Source organism: Bombina bombina, chromosome 7, assembly GCF_027579735.1.
Source record: "Bombina bombina isolate aBomBom1 chromosome 7, aBomBom1.pri, whole genome shotgun sequence".
In the NCBI taxonomy this organism is placed as follows: Eukaryota; Metazoa; Chordata; class Amphibia; order Anura; family Bombinatoridae; genus Bombina; species Bombina bombina.
In genome coordinates, this window is record NC_069505.1 from 40,120,095 (window position 1) to 40,139,964 (window position 19,870).

The window sequence follows — 19,870 nt, forward strand, 5'->3', positions numbered from 1 at the left end:
CGCCCTTTGGTGGCTCAGTGTATGGAAGTTATCGGCTTAATGGTAGCAGCAATGGACATAGTTCCGTTTGCCCCCCTACATCTCAGACCGCTGCAACTCGGCATGCTCTGTCAGTGGAATGGGGATTACACAGATTTGTCCCCTCTACTAAATCTGGATCAAGAGACCAGGGATTCTCTTCTCTGGTGGCTATCTCTGGTCCATCTGTCCAAAGGTATGACCTTCCGCAGGCCAGATTGGACAATAGTAACAACAGATGCCAGCCTTTTGGGCTGGGGTGCAGTCTGGAACTCTCTGAAGGCTCAGGGGTCGTGGACTCAGGAGGAGGCACTCCTTCCAATAAACATTCTGGAACTAAGAGCGATATTCAATGCTCTTCAGGCTTGGCCTCAGCTAGCGGCAGTGAGGTTCATCAGATTTCAGTCGGACAACATCACGACTGTAGCTTACATCAACCATCAAGGGGGAACAAGGAGTTCCCTAGCGATGTTGGAGGTTTCAAAGATAATTCAATGGGCAGAGATTCACTCTTGCCATCTATCAGCTATCCATATCCCAGGAGTAGAGAACTGGGAGGCAGATTTTCTAAGTCGTCAGACTTTTCATCCGGGGGAGTGGGAGCTCCATCTGGAGGTGTTTGCACAGTTGATTCAACGTTGGGGCAAACCAGAACTGGATCTCATGGCGTCTCGCCAGAACGCCAAGCTTCCTTGTTACGGATCCAGGTCCAGGGATCCCAAGGCAGCGCTGATAGATGCTCTAGCAGCGCCTTGGTCCTTCAACCTGGCTTATGTGTTTCCACCGTTTCCTCTGCTCCCTCGTCTGATTGCCAAGATCAAACAGGAGAGAGCATCAGTAATTTTGATAGCACCTGCGTGGCCACGCAGGACTTGGTATGCAGATCTGGTGGACATGTCATCCTTTCTACCATGGACTCTGCCTCTGAGGCAGGACCTTCTACTTCAGGGTCCTTTCAACCATCCAAATCTAATTTCTCTGCGGCTGGCTGCTTGGAGATTGAACGCTTGATTTTATCAAAGCGTGGTTTCTCCGAGTCGGTCATTGATACCTTAATACAGGCGCGAAAGCCTGTCACCAGGAAAATCTATCATAAGATATGGTGTAAATATCTTCATTGGTGTGAATCCAAGGGTTACTCATGGAGTAAGGTCAAGATTCCTAGGATATTATCTTTTCTCCAAGAAGGATTGGAGAAGGGTTTGTCAGCTAGTTCCTTAAAAGGACAGATTTCTGCTCTGTCTATTCTTTTGCACAAACGTCTGGCTGAGGTCTGGCAGGTGTTTTGTCAGGCTTTAGTCAGAATCAAGCCTGTGTTTAAACCTGTTGTTCCGCCTTGGAGTTTAAATTTAGTTCTTAAGGTTCTTCAAGGGGTTCCGTTTGAACCTTTGCATTCCATAGATATTAAGCTCTTATCCTGGAAGGTTCTGTTTTTAGTAGCTATCTCCTCGGCTCGAAGAGTTTCAGAGTTATCTGCTTTACAATGTGATTCCCCTTATCTCATTTTTCATGCAGATAAGGTAGTGTTACGTACCAAACCTGGTTTTTTACCTAAGGTGGTATCTAATAAAAATATCAATCAGGAGATTGTTGTACCGTCACTGTGTCCTAATCCTTCTTCAAAGAAGGAACGTCTTTTACACAATCTTGACGTGGTTCGTGCTTTAAAGTTTTATTTACAAGCTACTAAAGATTTTCGTCAAACATCTGCATTGTTTGTTGTCTACTCTGGACAGAGGAGAGGCCAAAAGGCTTCGGCAACCTCTCTTTCTTTTTGGCTAAGGAGTATAATACGCTTAGCTTATGAGACTGCTGGCCAGCAGCCTCCTGAAAGGATTACAGCTCATTCTACTAGAGCGGTAGCTTCCACATGGGCTTTTAAAAATGAGGCTTCTGTTGAACAGATTTGTAAGGCGGCGACTTGGTCTTCGCTTCATACTTTTTCAAAGTTCTATAAATTTGATACTTTTGCTTCTTCGGAGGCTATTTTTGGGAGAAAGGTCTTGCAGGCAGTGGTGTTTCCGTTTAAGCGCCTGCCTTGTCCCTCTCTTCATCCGTGTCCTATAGCTTTGGTATTGGTATCCCACAAGTAATGGATGATCCGTGGACTGGATACACCTTACAAGAGAAAACATAATTTATGCTTACCTGATAAATTTATTTCTCTTGTGGTGTATCCAGTCCACGGCCCGCCCTATCATTTTAAGGCAGGTGTTTTTTATTTTTAAACTACAGTCACCACTGCACCCTATAGTTTCTCCTTTCTCTTGCTTGTCTTCGGTCGAATGACTGGTAGTGGCAGTTGGGGGAGGAGCTATATAGACAGCTCTGCTGTGGGTGATCCTCTTGCAGCTTCCTGTCGGGAAGGAGAATATCCCACAAGTAATGGATGATCCGTGGACTGGATACACCACAAGAGAAATAAATTTATCAGGTAAGCATAAATTATGTTTTTTCTTCAGACGGGGCAAGGTGTTCCCTGGGGTATTTTTTGTCTAAACAATTCTGATGCTCTGGCTTTTCTTTCATGAAATTTTTATATTTCTATGTCTGGTCTGGGAGCTCTTTCTCCGAGGAACATGGACCATTTTCGGTTGTCTCCCTTTCTATGAAGGGGTGTGTGGTTGAGGTTCATCCTTTGGGCGATGGTATCTTCTGGAGGAGTGTTGGCTCAGTTGCGTCTGTTTTTGCGGGCTCTAGTACAGCTTGTGGACTATCTGCGTGCGGGTCAGTGTCCTTTGGGGCCTTGTTTCCTTTTCAAAGGTTTTCTGGCTTTGGACAAAGCGGGATTTTTTCTGGGGTTGTGGTTTCAGGCTTGATGCTCCCAGAATGGGTTGCCTTTTGTACCCTCCCGTTTTAGCATTATGTGTCCTCTATAGCTTGGGTATTGTTTTCCCACAAGTAAGGAATGCAGCTGTGGACTCTTTCCATTTATGAAGAAAAACATAAATTATGCTCACCTGATAATTTTCTTTTCTTCAGATGGAAAGAGTCCACTGCTCCCCACCCGTGTTTTATGTGGGGCGGCGTAAGTTTTGTTCTTCTGGCACCTTTTCACCCTGATATTGCTTCTACTGATCCTTTTCCTCGGCAGAATAACTGGGGGATGAGGGAAGTGGGAGAGGTATTTGTCTTTGGCTGGGGTGTCTTTGCCTCCTCCTGGTGGCCAGGTTCTGAATTCCCACAAGTAAGGAATGCAGCTGTGGACTCTTTCCATCAGAAGAAAAGAAAATTATCAGGAAAGCATAATTTATGTTTTTCTTTTACAAACCACAGGATACTACACCTGGGATATAAGGCTTTCTTTTTTTACAGATCTGGGAAATAACTAGAGGTCGATTTATCAAAGACTTCGCAAGACTTTCAACCCCTACGACTGCAGGTTCCCACAATAGAACCTGCTGTCCGTATTTAACAAGCGGTTTTCATCAGACCGCTGCTTTCTTAACCTTTTGCCACCTGTAAGGTGGCATATTTCAAGCTCCTGTCCACGTGTGATTGGCTGTGCGCGGGCAGGGGGCAGGATTGCTCGCAAGCGCAAAATAGTGCTCGTGTGCAATGCTAAACTCCGCCAGGGGAATTCAGGCTGCCAGAGGCGAGCTGCGGCGGACAGGGGCGCGCATAAATTGACCCCCTAGTGTGTGAGTCTCTGTTTTAAAGCAGGGCTATTCCTGTCCTATTGTGCTTCTGAGAACTATAGTTAAACAAACCCAGATTAAACATTTGTATTATATATAGATTTCACCTTTACTTTGTATGATATGTATTATATATAGATGTCACCTTTACTTTGTATGATGTATTATATATAGATGTCACCTTTACTTTGTATGATATGTATTATATATAGATGTCACCTTTACTTTGTATGATATGTATTATATATAGATGTCACCTTTACTTTGTATGATGTATTATATATAGATTTCACCTTTACTTTGTATGATATGTATTATATATAGATTTCACCTTTACTTTGTATGATATGTATTATATATAGATGTCACCTTTACTTTGTATGATATGTATTATATATAGATGTCACCTTTACTTTGTATATGTATTATATATAGATGTCACCTTTACTTTGTATGATATGTATTATATATAGATGTCACCTTTACTTTGTATGATATGTATTATATATAGATGTCACCTTTACTTTGTATGATATGTATTATATATAGATGTCACCTTTACTTTGTATGATATGTATTATATATAGATGTCACCTTTACTTTGTATGATATGTATTATATATAGATGTCACCTTTACTTTGTATGATATGTATTATATATAGATGTCACCTTTACTTTGTATGATATGTATTATATATAGATGTCACCTTTACTTTGTATGATATGTATTATATATAGATGTCACCTTTACTTTGTATGATATGTATTATATATAGATGTCACCTTTACTTTGTATGATATGTATTATATATAGATGTCACCTTTACTTTGTATGATATGTATTATATATAGATGTCACCTTTACTTTGTATGATATGTATTATATATAGATGTCACCTTTACTTTGTATGATATGTATTCTATATAGATGTCACCTTTACTTTGTATGATATGTATTCTATATAGATGTCACCTTTACTTTGTATGATATGTATTATATATAGATGTCACCTTTACTTTGTATGATATGTATTATATATAGATGTCACCTTTACTTTGTATGATATGTATTATATATAGATGTCACCTTTACTTTGTATGATATGTATTATATATAGATTTCACCTTTACTTTGTATGATATGTATTATATATAGATGTCACCTTTACTTTGTATGATATGTATTATATATAGATGTCACCTTTACTTTGTATGATATGTATTATATATAGATGTCACCTTTACTTTGTATGATATGTATTATATATAGATGTCACCTTTTACTTTGTATGATATGTATTATATATAGATTTCACCTTTACTTTATATGATATGTATTATATATAGATGTCACCTTTACTTTGTATGATATGTATTATATATAGATGTCACCTTTACTTTGTATGATATGTATTATATATAGATGTCACCTTTACTTTGTATGATATGTATTATATATAGATGTCACCTTTACTTTGTATGATATGTATTATATATAGATGTCACCTTTACTTTGTATGATATGTATTATATATAGATGTCACCTTTACTTTGTATGATATGTATTATATATAGATGTCACCTTTACTTTGTATGATATGTATTATATATAGATGTCACCTTTTACTTTGTATGATATGTATTATATATAGATGTCACCTTTTACTTTGTATGATATGTATTATATATAGATGTCACCTTTTACTTTGTATGATATGTATTATATATAGATGTCACCTTTTACTTTGTATGATATGTATTATATATAGATGTCACCTTTACTTTGTATGATATGTATTATATATAGATGTCACCTTTACTTTGTATGATATGTATTATATATAGATGTCACCTTTACTTTGTATGATATGTATTATATATAGATGTCACCTTTACTTTGTATGATATGTATTATATATAGATGTCACCTTTACTTTGTATGATATGTATTATATATAGATGTCACCTTTACTTTGTATGATATGTATTATATATAGATGTCACCTTTACTTTGTATGATATGTATTATATATAGATGTCACCTTTACTTTGTATGATATGTATTATATATAGATTTCACCTTTACTTTGTATGATATGTATTATATATAGATTTCACCTTTACTTTGTATGATATGTATTATATATAGATGTCACCTTTACTTTGTATGATATGTATTATATATAGATGTCACCTTTACTTTGTATGATATGTATTATATATAGATGTCACCTTTACTTTGTATGATATGTATTATATATAGATTTCACCTTTACTTTGTATGATATGTATTATATATAGATGTCACCTTTACTTTGTATGATATGTATTATATATAGATGTCACCTTTACTTTGTATGATGTGTATTATATATAGATGTCACCTTTACTTTGTATGATGTGTATTATGTTGTTTCCCTCTTTTAGCACAATCCTTGATGTATATGATTTTTTTTGTGGAATGGAAGGATCACAACCTGGTAACAGGACAAGAGGAGGAAGAGGAAGGAAACACGTAAGGAATTTATCACTCACCTATAACACATCTGTCCCCCCTTCCACATTTTACTTATATATATATATTTACAGTATATATCATAACGAAGAGTCTGCTGGGCTTACAGCAAGTGTATATTTTATTGAAATGTAACGTTTCGGGGAACAAAACACTCCCCTTCCTGCAATTTGGGACTTATATATATTTTAGTCCCAAATTGCAGGATGCAAAAATGATTCCCAGAGAATAGGTTCAGACGTTTCCAAGTAGTATCCACAAGAGGCTTGTATATTGTACTTACTAGAGTAACTAGACACCCCCCCCCCCCCCAATTATATGAGGTAAGTGTGAAGCGTGATCTACCCGATTTCCAGCGAATGGTGTGAAGACTGCATGGTCAGATGATGTTTTAGACTTCGCCCCACTCTCTCCAAAAAGTTATCCGCCCAATTCTGATGTGTGACTTGTCACCAGTTGGCAGGTTATGTTGATACACAGGTGATCCCCTCAGCAGATTGCCATAGATCTCGAGAACCGTTCACTCTGTTCGGTGTGTGATGTCACCGGAAGTGACGTTATCTGACATCACACACCGAACTGAGTGATACATTTTTATCTTTATTTCCCTCACATTCTATTTCTGATATATTGTTATACTCAATGCTTATGAATTCATAATATATCAATACTCTTTTTGAGGGCCCACCAATTGGCGCTGAATTCCTTCCAGCACTCTTCTTTTTAAAATATATATATATTCATTTTGAGGGGAACGGGAAAGAAAAAGGGGAAAAGGAGAATGGCACTACTTGGATAGAGGTGTCCTGTTATTAGTTAGTATGATATTATCATATATTGCTATTTAGGAACAGGTGCTGTACACATGAAGAAACAATGCAGAAGAAGGTCTAAACCTACAGAAAACTGTGTAACTAAAAAGCACTCATCACCTCTATACTAGCCAAAGGTAGAGACCAAGTATGAAATATATCTATGATAATGTATTAGGTGGAAAAAACACTAAAATATTTCCCTGAAGGGGAAAACAGCGGATAAAATGTCAAACTTTATTAAGTATAAGTTAAAATGGGACAAAAAGTGGTGTGAGTCTATCCTATATATAGTCCGATTGAATCTCCCAATTCCTGCGTAGGTAGATATCTATAATGTGCAAAAAATAATAGCACACTAATCGAAGAAAAATATATAGCAATTTACGCTAAAGAGTAATTTATATATTCAATATCAGATATAATCAAGAGACAAAGTGTCAATGTTATTACTGTGGCTGTCAAATAACACTTAGACAGGGCATCAGTGTGAAACTGTCATAAGCACAGTTAACATACGATGAGTGTTTACAAGTCAAGCTGTCTCGTATAAGCTTGTTTAGAGACAGGATATCTGCAGAGTTAGTTGTACTCTTGGGATTGAATTGTATAATTCTCCCTTAATAGGCGATTGTTGCTACGTAGCAAGTAATGTGCAGTTACCGTTTACTAACAATGTAGCAGAGTTTCCTATTTTGATAAACTGTTATTATTCTCAGTATATATTATTATGTTACGTTTAACACCTAGTTCAATAATTATATACCCTTAGCTTGATCTTATGTAACAACATGATAATCTTAGTATTTATGTAATGCTGCTGCTCGCTATATATGTTATATCATATAACATTGACTGGGTCTTATGAAAACAACGCCAAAAATCTGCGTATGGCATAGATAGTAATACTATGTAATCAGCTCAGCAAAATATTTTATCTCTTAATAAGTTATATTATAAGGTTCTTCAACAAGTTAAATCACAATATTGCAATCTTAGGATTTTGTAGTAACAGCGCTGGAATCTTAGCGTTGTATAAATATTGGTGCTGTATGGAAGAACCGGCAGATGTATATATTTGTTTGCTATATGTGATTGGTAACTTAATAGTTTGCTGTAGTAATACACAAGACTTCTATATTAAATAGTCTCTTCCAAGATTATATTGTCTTTATACCGGCAGTTGTATAGATAGTATGGTTATCACTACACACATAATAGTATTATGGCCAAATGAAATTGACCTTGCTTCTAAATATACACAATGTTCTCTCAAGGCTGATAATCTCTAGTGTAATTGCGGCATAGAGCTGTGAATCTCTACCCAACACTGTATTACGGTATAGGGCTGCAAATTTCTACCCAGTGTTATATAGGAAATTGTCTTAGATTAAATTAAATAACTGAGGATAGAGTAACGACTTTACTTTAAAAATGAGGATCCCAAATCCTCCAACAAAAACTCCCTAACATGTTTCGCACATAAACTGTGCTTTATGAAAGGCGGAGCCGCCGCTCGTATTCGCCCTTTATATAGGGGAAAATGTGTTTCGATTGGCCAGTGAGTGGGAGGTGTTCCGTGTTTTGATTGGAGCAGATACGCTTAGTTGTTATGATAACCGTTGTTGATGTATGCATGCACAATCATTGCTGTGTAGTCCCGGAAACGAATGACAAGATACTATTATAATTAATAAAGCCATATTATAGGTTTTGGATAACAAAATTGTATACATTAGTTTGAAATATGTATGTATTCAAAATATATTATCAATCTTTGTATCCATTATCGAATGATCTATTTATTGGATAATAAACAATATGATGGATGAAAAATGCTATAATGCTTCTGTCATGTCAGAGATGTAGTTTAACTCTACTTGGAATGAAATCCGTAGTTGGATAATTTCCTTATCTAAGTAAAGCACAAAATATCAAATCGATTATTTTAATATGGATAAACTAATGTGACATGTGTAGATGTGAAAAAATATAAACAATATATTATTGTGAAATACAGTGGGGCAAAAAAGTATTTAGTCAGCCACCAATTGTGAAAGTTCTCCCACTTAAGAAAATGAGAGAGGCCTGTAATTTTCATCATAGGTATACCTCAACTATGAGAGACGAAATGTGGAAACAAATACAAAATTTATTTGCATATTATGGTGGAAAATAAGTATTTGGTCACCTACAAACAAGCAAGATTTCTGGCTCTCACAGACCTGTATCTTCTTCTTTAAGAGGCTCCTCTGTCCTACACTCATTACCTGTATTAATGGCACCTGTTTGAACTTGTTATCAGTATAAAAGACACCTGTCCACAACCTCAAACAGTCACACTCCAAAGTCCACTATGGTGAAGACCAAAGAGCTGTCGAAGGACACCAGAAACAAAATTGTAGACCTGCACCAGGCTGGGAAGACTGAATCTGCAATAGGCAAGCAGCTTGGTGTGAAGAAATCAACTGTAGGAGCAATAATTAGAAAATGGAAGACATATAAGACCACTGATAATCTCCCTCGATCTGGGGCTCCACGCAAGATCTCACCCCGTGGGGTCAAAATGATCACAAGAATGGTGAGCAAACATCCCAGAACCACACGGAGGGAACCTAGTGAATGACCTGCAGAGAGCTGGGACCAACGTAACAAAGGCTACCATCAGTAACACACTACGCCGCCAGGGACTCAGATCCTGCAGTGCCCGACGTGTCCCCCTGCTTAAGCCAGTACATGTCCGGGCCCGTCTGAAGTATGCTAGAGAGCATTTGGATGATACAGAAGTGGATTGGGAGAATGTCATATGGTCAGATGAAACCAAAGTATAACTGTTTGGTAGAAACACAACTCGTCATGTTTGGAGGAGAGAGAATGCTGAGTTGCAACCTAAGAACACCATACCTACTGTGAAGCATGGGGGTGGCAACATCATGCTTTTGGGCTGTTTCTCTGCAAAGGGAACAGGGCGACTGATCCGTGTACATGAAAGAATGAATGGGGCTATGTATCGTGAGATTTTGAGTGCAAACCTCCTTCCATCAGCAAGGGCATTGAAGATGAAACGTGGCTGGGTCTTTCAGCATGACAATGATCTCAAACACACCGCCCGGGCAATGAAGGAGTGGCTTCGTAAGAAGCATTTCAAGGTCCTGGAGTGACCTAGCCAGTCTCCAGATCTCAACCCCATAGAAAACCTTTGGAGGGAGTTGAAAGTCTGTGTTGCCCAGCGACAGCCCCAAAACATCACTGCTCTAGAAGAGATCTGCATGCAGGAATGTGCCAACATACCAGCAACAGTGTGTGACAACCTTGTGAAGACTTACAGAAAATGTTTGACCTCTGGCATTGCCAAAAAAGGATATATAACAAAGTATTGAGATGAACTTTTGATATTGACCAAATACTTATTTTCCACCATAATATGCAAATAAATTATTTCCAAATCAGACAATGTGATTGTCTGGATTTGTTTCCACATTTTGTCTCTCATAGTTGAGGTATACCTATGATGAAAATTACAGGACTCTCTCATCTTCTTAAGTGGGAGAACTTGCACAATTGGTGGCTGACTAAATACTTTTTTGCCCCACTGTATATATATTTTAGAATAATAGGTAATAAAGGGTGTGTGAGTTATAAAGAGGTTTTTAGAGTGAGTTATAATTATAATAGTGTTCAATAGCCTAATTATAAAAATATTGTGTGTACAGAAAACTGTCTATTTTAGTGACCTAAAAATATGTCGATCTAAAGGGGGAGGCAAAGGGCAAAAAAAACCAAAGCGGAAATGTGAAATACTAAATTGCCAGAAATGTGAGGATAGGTGTGATAGTGCTCAAAAAAAGAAAAAAGTGAAAATATATGAATTGGCTAAATAAAGAATGTGTTAAAATTATTGTTCGATATGATATTTGATACTTATGGTTAAATATAAATTATTATCTATAATGATCTACCCATAAGCTTTGTACTCATTATACACACAAAAACTATTATCTATAATTGTATTAGTCGTTTATACCAAAAAGATATATAGGGTCCCTGGTTTCATTCTTATTTGGCTCTGAAAAAGGCTTATATAGAAAATGCCCACTCTGGTAACAGGGGGGGATCATCTCAAGTTCTTTATATATGGGTTCAGAGGGATTGAACTGATGGTATTTATTACCATTCATTATGAACACACTGTATTATCAAACATTAGTTCATTATAAGTAGCAATAATAGTTATTTTGTTTGTTCATACCAAATGGATGTACAGTATTAAAGTGTCAGTAAACCTCAGCTCTCTGCTGAGCGGGTCTGTTTTTTTTACACAGCGCATCGGGCCAGCTGTATAGTCACAGCCCGGCCCGACCGTGCCATAACACTAAGTGCAGCTCGCTCCTGCTCTGTCTGACAGCAGGAGCGAGCTGCACTTAGTGTTATTGCGCAGTCGGGCCGGGCTGTGACTATACAGCTGGCCCGATGCGCTGTGTAAAAAAAACAGACCCGCTCAGCAGAGAGCGGGTCTGAAAACCTGTCATATTTTTAAAAAATTCAAAGGGCAAATAAGGGTTTATAAAGATAAGGCTAATATAATGTTATATAATTCTGCACTATGTGCAGAATTATATAACATTATTTTTTTACGTTTACTGTCCCTTTAAGTCTGTAGATCCATTTGCACTCAGCTCTGAGTAATGCTTGCTCTAAATTGCCCCCTCTAATGCCCAAGGATATCTTTTCAAGTCCCACACACTTGAGTCCAGAGGGATTGGCCTGATGATAACGTAGGAAATGTGATGCTACTGTTGTAATGGCTTTCCCTTCTTCACTGTCTTTTTGAGAGTTTTTGATATTTCTTATATGTTCTTGTATTTGCGTCTTAAGTTTTCTGCTTGTCATGCCTACGTATCTCAGATTACATTTGCACCTCAGGGCATAAATTACGCTCTCTTTGGTGCAATTTATGTATTTATTGATTTTGTGCCACTGACCAAATCTATCTTGAATTTTATTTGTTTTTTCCATATAGCTGCATGTGGAACAGGTGCCACAGGGATAGGAGCCATTATTATAGGCTGATTTAGTTGTCTTAGTTTTGTAATGACTGCTAGTGAGTAGGTCTTTTAGATTGCTAGTTCTTCTATAACTCACAGAAACAGAATCACCAAGTATGTTTTTAAGATCTGTGTCCGACTGTAAGACTTGCCAATGTTTTTTTTTAATATTAACTACCTGGTGTATTTGTGGATTGTAAGTTAATATAAATCTTGTTTGGTTGTCTGCTGGTTTCTGTGGTTTCTTTTGTAATAGACTGGGCCTGTGAGTACAGATTGCCCTCTTTTTGGCTCTCTTAATACATCTGTTACTGTAGCCTCTGTCCTTAAGTCTTTTTTTTTGTAAATCAGAAGCTTGTCTTAAAAAATCACTATCATCACTACAATTTCTACGAATTTGTAGGAATTCTCCTACTGGTAAGGACTTGATTGTACTTGGTGCATGAGCACTACTCTGATGCAATAAACTGTTCGTAGCTGTGGGTTTGCGAAATACATTAGTAGATATTGAGCCATCTTGATTTTTCTTGATATTCAAATCCAAAAAATCTATTGATGTTTGACTCATTGTGTGGGTGAGGCGAATGTTGAGATTGTTGTCATTTAGATGTGATATGAACTTTTCCAAGTCTTCTTTATTGCCCTCCCATAAGAATAGTATATTGTCAATATATCTAATCCATAGGGGTATTTTGTTGGTATACAAAGTATTGACATCTGTGAAGATTATTTGTCTCTCCCACCATCCGAGAAAAATGTTTGCATACGTTGGGGCACATGAAGTGCCCATTGCCGTTCCTTTTATTTGTAAGTAATACTGGTTGGAAAACGTAAAGAAATTGTGTTGTAAGATGAAATCCAGGAGATGTAAGATGAACAAATCATAAAGATTGTTTTCCTCAGATCCTTCTTTTAGGAAGAATTCAAGTGCTGTGAGGCCTAGATCATGCTCTATAGAGGTATATAACGATTCAACGTCCGCTGTTATTAGCCAGATTTCTTTCTCAATGTTGAGACTGTCTAATCTGTGAAGTACTTCCATTGTATCTTTGACAAATGGTCTGCCTGGTGGAATGGTTGAATTTTTATGTATTTTAGGAATAAAATAGAGCGTTGCAGTTACTGGGTCTTTAGTAGTTAAGAATTTGAATTCTTCCTTATTGATTATACCCTTGTGGTAAGCATCTGAAATTATTTTATTGTACTTTGTAGAATAATTCTCTTTTGGATTGTTGAATAATTTAAGATAGCAGTTTTTTTCTTTCAATTGCTTTTCAGCTTCCTTGAGGTACATAACTGTCGGCTTCTCTTATAATCACATCATCCCATTTCTTTATTTCTGTGAGGGCTTGTTTTTCTTGCAATGATAGATTATGCTGAGGGGAAAAGATTTTCAGGGGCGCGATCCGATATAGATCGTAGTTTGCGGCGCAAGCGAGGAAACCCGCGTCGCCCGCAGTTTCAGCTCGCAACTCGAGCTATCCCATATATGTCGCCGTCAGATGCTAACGTGCCGTAAGTCTGACAAACCAGCGATGTCCAGAAATCTGCGCAAGTACAAATTTCTGGCGTCGCCAGTGACTTGCGGCACGTTAGAAACTGCCGGCGCCTACAAAACCTGACCAAAGTCTAAATCACCCGCACTGTCTAACACGCCTCCCTAACATAGCCCGACACGTCTAACACGCCTCCCTAACATAGCCCGACACGTCTAACCCTCTATCCGCTATGCCCCCTCACTATCCTAACAATAAAATATGTATTAACCCCTAAACCTCCGCTCCCGGAGCCCACCGCTACCTAATAAAGTTATTAACCCCTAAACCACCGCCAGCTATATTAAATCTATAACCCCCTAAAGTGAGCCCCTAACACCGCCGCCATCTACCTTACCTACCCCCTAAAGTGAGCCCCTACCCCACCGCTATTTTAAAATTATTAACCCCTAATCTAATCCCCCTACCCTGCCGCCATCTATATTAAATTATTTAACCCCTAAAATACTAAACTATCCCTACCACTAAACCTAAGTCTAACCCTACAAATAGCCCTGAAAAGGGCTTTTTGCGTGGCATTGCCCCAAAGTAACAGCTCTTTTGCCAGCCCTTAAAAGGGCTTTTGGCGGGGCTTTGTCACAAAGTAAACTGCTCTTTTGCCTACAATCTACATCCCCCTACACCGCGGCCACCTATAATAAATGTATTAACCCCTAATCTAATCCCCCTACACCGCCGCCAGCTATATTAACTATATTAACCCTAATTATATTAGGGTTAATATAGTTAATATCGTTATTATATTATATATATATTAAGTATAATAACCCTATCTAACTCTAACATCCTAACTAAACTCTTATTAAAATAAATCTAATATTAATATTATTAATTAAAATATTCCTATTTAAATCTAAATACTTACCTATAAAATAAACCCTAAGATAGCTACAATGTAATTAATAATTACATTATAGCTATGTTAGGGTTTATATTTATTTTACAGGTAAATTGTTAACTATTTTAACTAGGTATAATAGCTATTAAATAGTTATTAACTATTTAATAGCTACCTAGTTAAAATAATTACCCAATTACCTGTAAAATAAATCCTAACCTAAGTTACAAATACACCTACACTATCAATAAATTAAATAAACTACAAATATCTATCTAAAAATACAATTAAATAAACTAAACTAAATTACAAAAAATAAAAAAAAGATTACAAGATTTTTAAGCTAATTACACCTATTCTAAGCCCCCTAATAAAATTAATAAAGCCCCCCAAAATAAAAAAATTCCCTACCCTATTCTAAATTAAAACAAGTTCAAAGCTCTTTTACCTTACCAGCCCTTAAAAGGGCCTTTTGTGGGGGCATGCCCCAAAGAAAACTGCTCTTTTGCCTGCAAGAAAAAACACAATACCACCCCCCAACATTACAACCCACCACCCACATACCCCTAATCTAACCCAAACCCCCCTTAAATAAACCTAACACTTGGTTCAGCCAATCGTATTGAACTTGAATCTGATTGGCTGATTCAATCAGCCAATCAGATTTTTCTACCTTAATTCCGATTGGCTGATAGGATCCTATCAGCTAATCGGAATTCGACGGACGCCATCTTGGATGACGTCATTTAAAGGAACCTCATTCGTCGGGAAGTCGTCGTGCCGGAAGGATGCTCCGCGGCGGAGGAGCGAAGTAAGAAGATTGAAGATGCCGATTTGCTTGACGACGTCGCCGATGGAAGAAGACTCTCTGCCGCTTGCTTCAAGACATCGCCCGGATGGAAGAAGACTTCACTGCCGCTTGCTGGAACACATCGCCCGGATCGGATGAGGAGTTCTGCCCGGCGGGGTGAATACAAGGTAGGGAGATCTTCAGGGGGGGTAGTGTTAGGTTTATTTAAGGGGGGTTTGGGTTAGATTAGGGGTATGTGGGTGGTGGGTTGTAATGTTGGGGGTTGGTATTGTGGTTTTTTTTTGCAGGCAAAAGAGCAGTTTTCTTTGGGGCATGCCCCCACAAAAGGCCCTTTTAAGGGCTGGTAAGGTAAAAGAGCTTTGAACTTGTTTTAATTTTGAATAGGGTAGGGAATTTTTTTATTTTGGGGGGCTTTATTATTTTATTAGGGGGCTTAGAATAGGTGTAATTAGCTTAAAAATCTTGTAATATTTTTTTTTATTTTTTGTAATTTAGGGTTTGTTTTTTTTTGTAATTTAGTTTAGTTTATTTAATTGTATTTTTAGATAGATATTTGTAGTTTATTTAATTTATTGATAGTGTAGGTGTATTTGTAACTTAGGTTAGGATTTATTTTACAGGTAATTGGGTAATTATTTTAACTAGGTAGCTATTAAATAGTTAATAACTATTTAATAGCTATTATACCTAGTTAAAATAATTAACAATTTACCTGTAAAATAAATATAAACCCTAACATAGCTATAATGTAATTATTAATTACATTGTAGCTATCTTAGGGTTTATTTTATAGGTAAGTATTTAGATTTAAATAGGAATATTTTAGTTTATAATATGAATTAGATTTATTTAATAAGAATTTAGTTAGGGGTGTTAGGGTTTGATAGAGTTAATATAGTTTATATAAATACTATAGTAACTATATTAACCCTAATATAATTAGGGTTAATATAGTTAATATATATAATGTAATAACTATATTAACTATAATATACTTAGGGTTAATATAGATAATATAGCTGGCGGCGGGGTAGGTAGATTAAATTAGGGGTTAATAATTTTAATATAGATGGCGGCGGTGTAAGGGGTTCACATTAGGGGATAGATCAGTTAGATGGTGGCAGTTTTAGGGGTTCACATTAGGGGATAGATCAGTTAGATGGTGGCGGTTTTAGGGGCTCACAGTAGGGGGTTAGTTTATGTAGATGGCGGCGGTTTAGGGGTTAAATACTTTATTAGGGATTGCGGCGGGGGATCGCGGTTGACAGGGAGATCGACATTGCGCATGCATTAGGTGTTAGGTTTATTTTAGCAGATCGCGGTTGACAGGGAGATCGACATTGCGCATGCGTTAGGTGTTAGGTTTATTTTAGAAGATCGCGGTTGACAGGGAGATAGACATTGCGCATGCGTTAGGTTTATTTTAGCAGCCAGTTTAGGGAGTTACGGGGCTCCAATAGTCAGCGTAAGGCTTCTTACGGCTGCTTTTTGTGGCGAGGTGAAAATGGAGTAAGATTTCTCCATTTTCGCCACGTAAGTCCTTACGCTGTATATTGGATACCAAATTGCGCGGGTTTGGTATACCTGCCTATGGCCCAAAAAACTACGGGCGACGGCAGAAATATACGCGTGTAACTTCCAGGTTACGCCGTATATAGGATACCAAACCCGCGCAAATATTGGCGTCGCCGACTTTTGCGGGCGACTATTTTTATCGGATCGATCCCCAGATCGGTAATCTCTTGACAGACTAATTTGTTGAACACTTCTAATTGAGGACAACCAGTATTTTTGGGTACAAATTTAGATTTCGTTTTGATCTTCTCCAATTTGGAGGGTTATCAGTCTCAGTTTCTGAGAGGAGATTTTCCAAAATTTATAAGGTATCTTGTTCGTCTTCTGTCCATTCATCTGAAAGTTCTTTATTTTTAACCCAATTTTTCATATAAATAATTGAATATCTTTTATGATTTCAAATTTATCAATGTTGTTGGTTGGACAAAAGGATAGTCCCTTACTCAATACAGCAATATGGTATTCTGATAATTGGTGAGAGGATAGGTTTATTACTCTTAAAGATTGAGTCTCATCTCTGAGAAAGGGCTCTGTGTTCTTTTCTGAGGTTTGCTTTGTTTTTGATTTGTATATTGATTTCTCGAGCGGGTTGGTTTTTTGTTTGCATTTTTTTGTTATTTCTACCTCCCCTCCTGGTAGTTCTGTGTCGTCTGTTGAACCCCCATCTAAAAAATTCTTTCTTTTGCCTCTAGGGGGTAAATGGAAAGTTGAAGTGCTCTGCTGAACTGAGTTGGAAGAAGGGGTTTCTCTAGGTTTAGACCTTCTTCTGTATATGTATATATGTATGTGTGTATATATATATATATATATTTCAAAATGATATAGACTAGTTGGTCCAAGGTTGACTCTTAACAGTATAGAGTATGTCCAATCAGGTACATACAAAAAGTGCCATTCAAGAAAATATTAGTTGCAGACCCATAATTTAATTTATATATTTGATACGGTAAAGAAAAAGGGCCAAATACCTAGTGAGTCACAATATGCTCAATGGCACATAAATATACATTCATGGTTTATTACAAAATAGAATATAAGCAAAGTACACACTGTAAAAATACTGGCAATAGAATGTGTTACGGTACCAACAGTGTATCAAGGGTTAACACCAGATGAACAATGTCTTGCATACAGAACCAGCAATTCACAACCCCAATCGGTTCCCCCTCAAACATGAGACCAAGCTCCACATTTCAGGTTTCAAAACAGAATGTCATTTATTAAAGGATATGCCTAGTATTTATGCAGGTCTGACCCCGCCCCCCCAGATGGGGGTTGAAAGACTGTTGTACATTACATGGAGGGAACAAGCCCTTTGACATGATACAATAGAATTATTTTACTTAAACACTTCAACCACAAGACACTCTTGGCTCTTCTTATCACTTAGGCATTTTCTCTCTGAGGGTGAACAAACAATGGAATTCTTATCACTAACTAAATTATGGTTGGAGCCAGCAACCTGTGTTTAGAAAATAGTTTCTTAAAGCTAAACACAGTTAACTCCTTCAGTCCTGACAGAAGGGTCTGTCACATAGCTCCCCCCTTGTGGAACACTCCGGCAGACCCGGCTTGACCCTTTTGCGGGTCAACCTGGGGATGACCGGACTAGGAGGTGGTAGGCATGTCAGTTTGCTGGGACAATCCATCTGTATTCCCGTTATGAGAGAGAATTCCTGTCCATACAAACAAGGGTTCAAATTCCTCAGTGCCCAAACCAGGGCCAAACAGTCCTTCAAAATCCCATCAGCTTCTTTACGAGTTTTCTGTACCTGCTCTTTATAGGTATCCACAATCCCTTCATACTGACATAGGGTGCCCTTGAGTTGCTGCACCTCACTATGAGCCAGTGTCAGCTTCTCCTCAAGTGTCGCTAAGTTTGTCTTTAAGGTTTCATGTCCCACTCTCAAGCTGGTGTTTTCTGCAGTCTGTAGGTGCAGCTTGTCTAGCAGAGATTCACGTTCTAAACGTGCTTTTTCCTCTGCGCTCCTCTTCTCCTTCATCAGCGCATTGTAACGGGACCTCCACATATCAATAGCGGATAGAGATTTACTGAGCTCAGCGTCCTGGGGCTTAGCAGCAGGTGGGTCAGTCTCTGCTGCACGGATCTGGGCACGGGTAGTCACAGGGTTAACATCAGCGGGACCCATAGGAGCGTAGGCAGAAACAAGGGGGGCCAAGTCATTTCCAAGAAGAACATCAGCAGGTAAGTCCTTCTTGACCCCCACATTCACAGGTCTAGCGCCCACTCCCCAATCCAAATGTACCCTGGCAACAGGTAGGCTGAACACATCGCCCCCTGCTACCCTCACAGCCACAGTGTCTCCAGTGTACTGTTTCTCAGACACCAAGTTCTTTTGAAGCAAGGTCATGGTAGCACCAGTATCCCGTAGACCACTGACCTTCCCATTCACTTTAACCAGTTGCCGGTTATTCCGGTGGGCAGCTTGCACAAGGTCTGCCTCATGTAGGATGCTCCAGCATTCTTGCGCCTCTACGTAGCGGGCCGCAGGCTGAGGATTACGTGGGATTCCGCCGGCGGGTCTTCTCCAGGACTACGCTTGGTTCGCTGCGTTTAGGGGACACTCTGGTCTTTTGTGCCCTAGTTGCTTACATCTAAAGCACCGAATAGGTTGTGAGTAGCCCCGCGAATTGAACCGGGCTCTCTGAGGGTAGTTCGTGGCCGGAGGCCGTGTGGTATAGCGGTGCGCTGGGGGTTGGTAACTGGCAGCTGCTGGGGTGACTGGGGGTCTGTACTCCACTCTAGCAGGGGGCTTAGTGGTAGCAGTGTCCAGTTTGCGGGCATCCGTATACTCATCTGCCAAGCGAGCCGCTTCATGCAGGGTGGAGGGTTTACGGTCCCGAACCCACTCTCGAACTCCTGCGGGTAACTTGTCGAAGCAATGTTCCAACAGGAATAGCTGCCATAATGTGCCAGTCTTATTTTAACCGCCCGATCAAAGCTTGCTTCTGCGGGGGTTCTGTCTGCTATGCTGGGCCCATTGGTTCCTTCTGTCCCTGGTACTCTTTCCATCTTAGTCAGTATTGTAATAATCCCCCT

General features: G+C 38.5%; 1 protein-coding gene across 2 annotated transcripts in view; it reads left to right on the forward strand.

The window, feature by feature from the left end:
* The window catches only part of TRPT1 (tRNA phosphotransferase 1), a 93,165-nt gene that overhangs the window by 22,837 nt on the left and 50,458 nt on the right, over positions 1-19,870 (forward strand). For both annotated transcript variants that reach the window (XM_053720060.1, XM_053720061.1), the window contains exon 2: positions 6,085-6,172. In XM_053720060.1, the coding sequence (XP_053576035.1) occupies positions 6,119-6,172 (54 nt within the window). In that variant the 5' untranslated portion in view covers positions 6,085-6,118. The remainder of the gene's footprint in view (positions 1-6,084; positions 6,173-19,870) is intronic.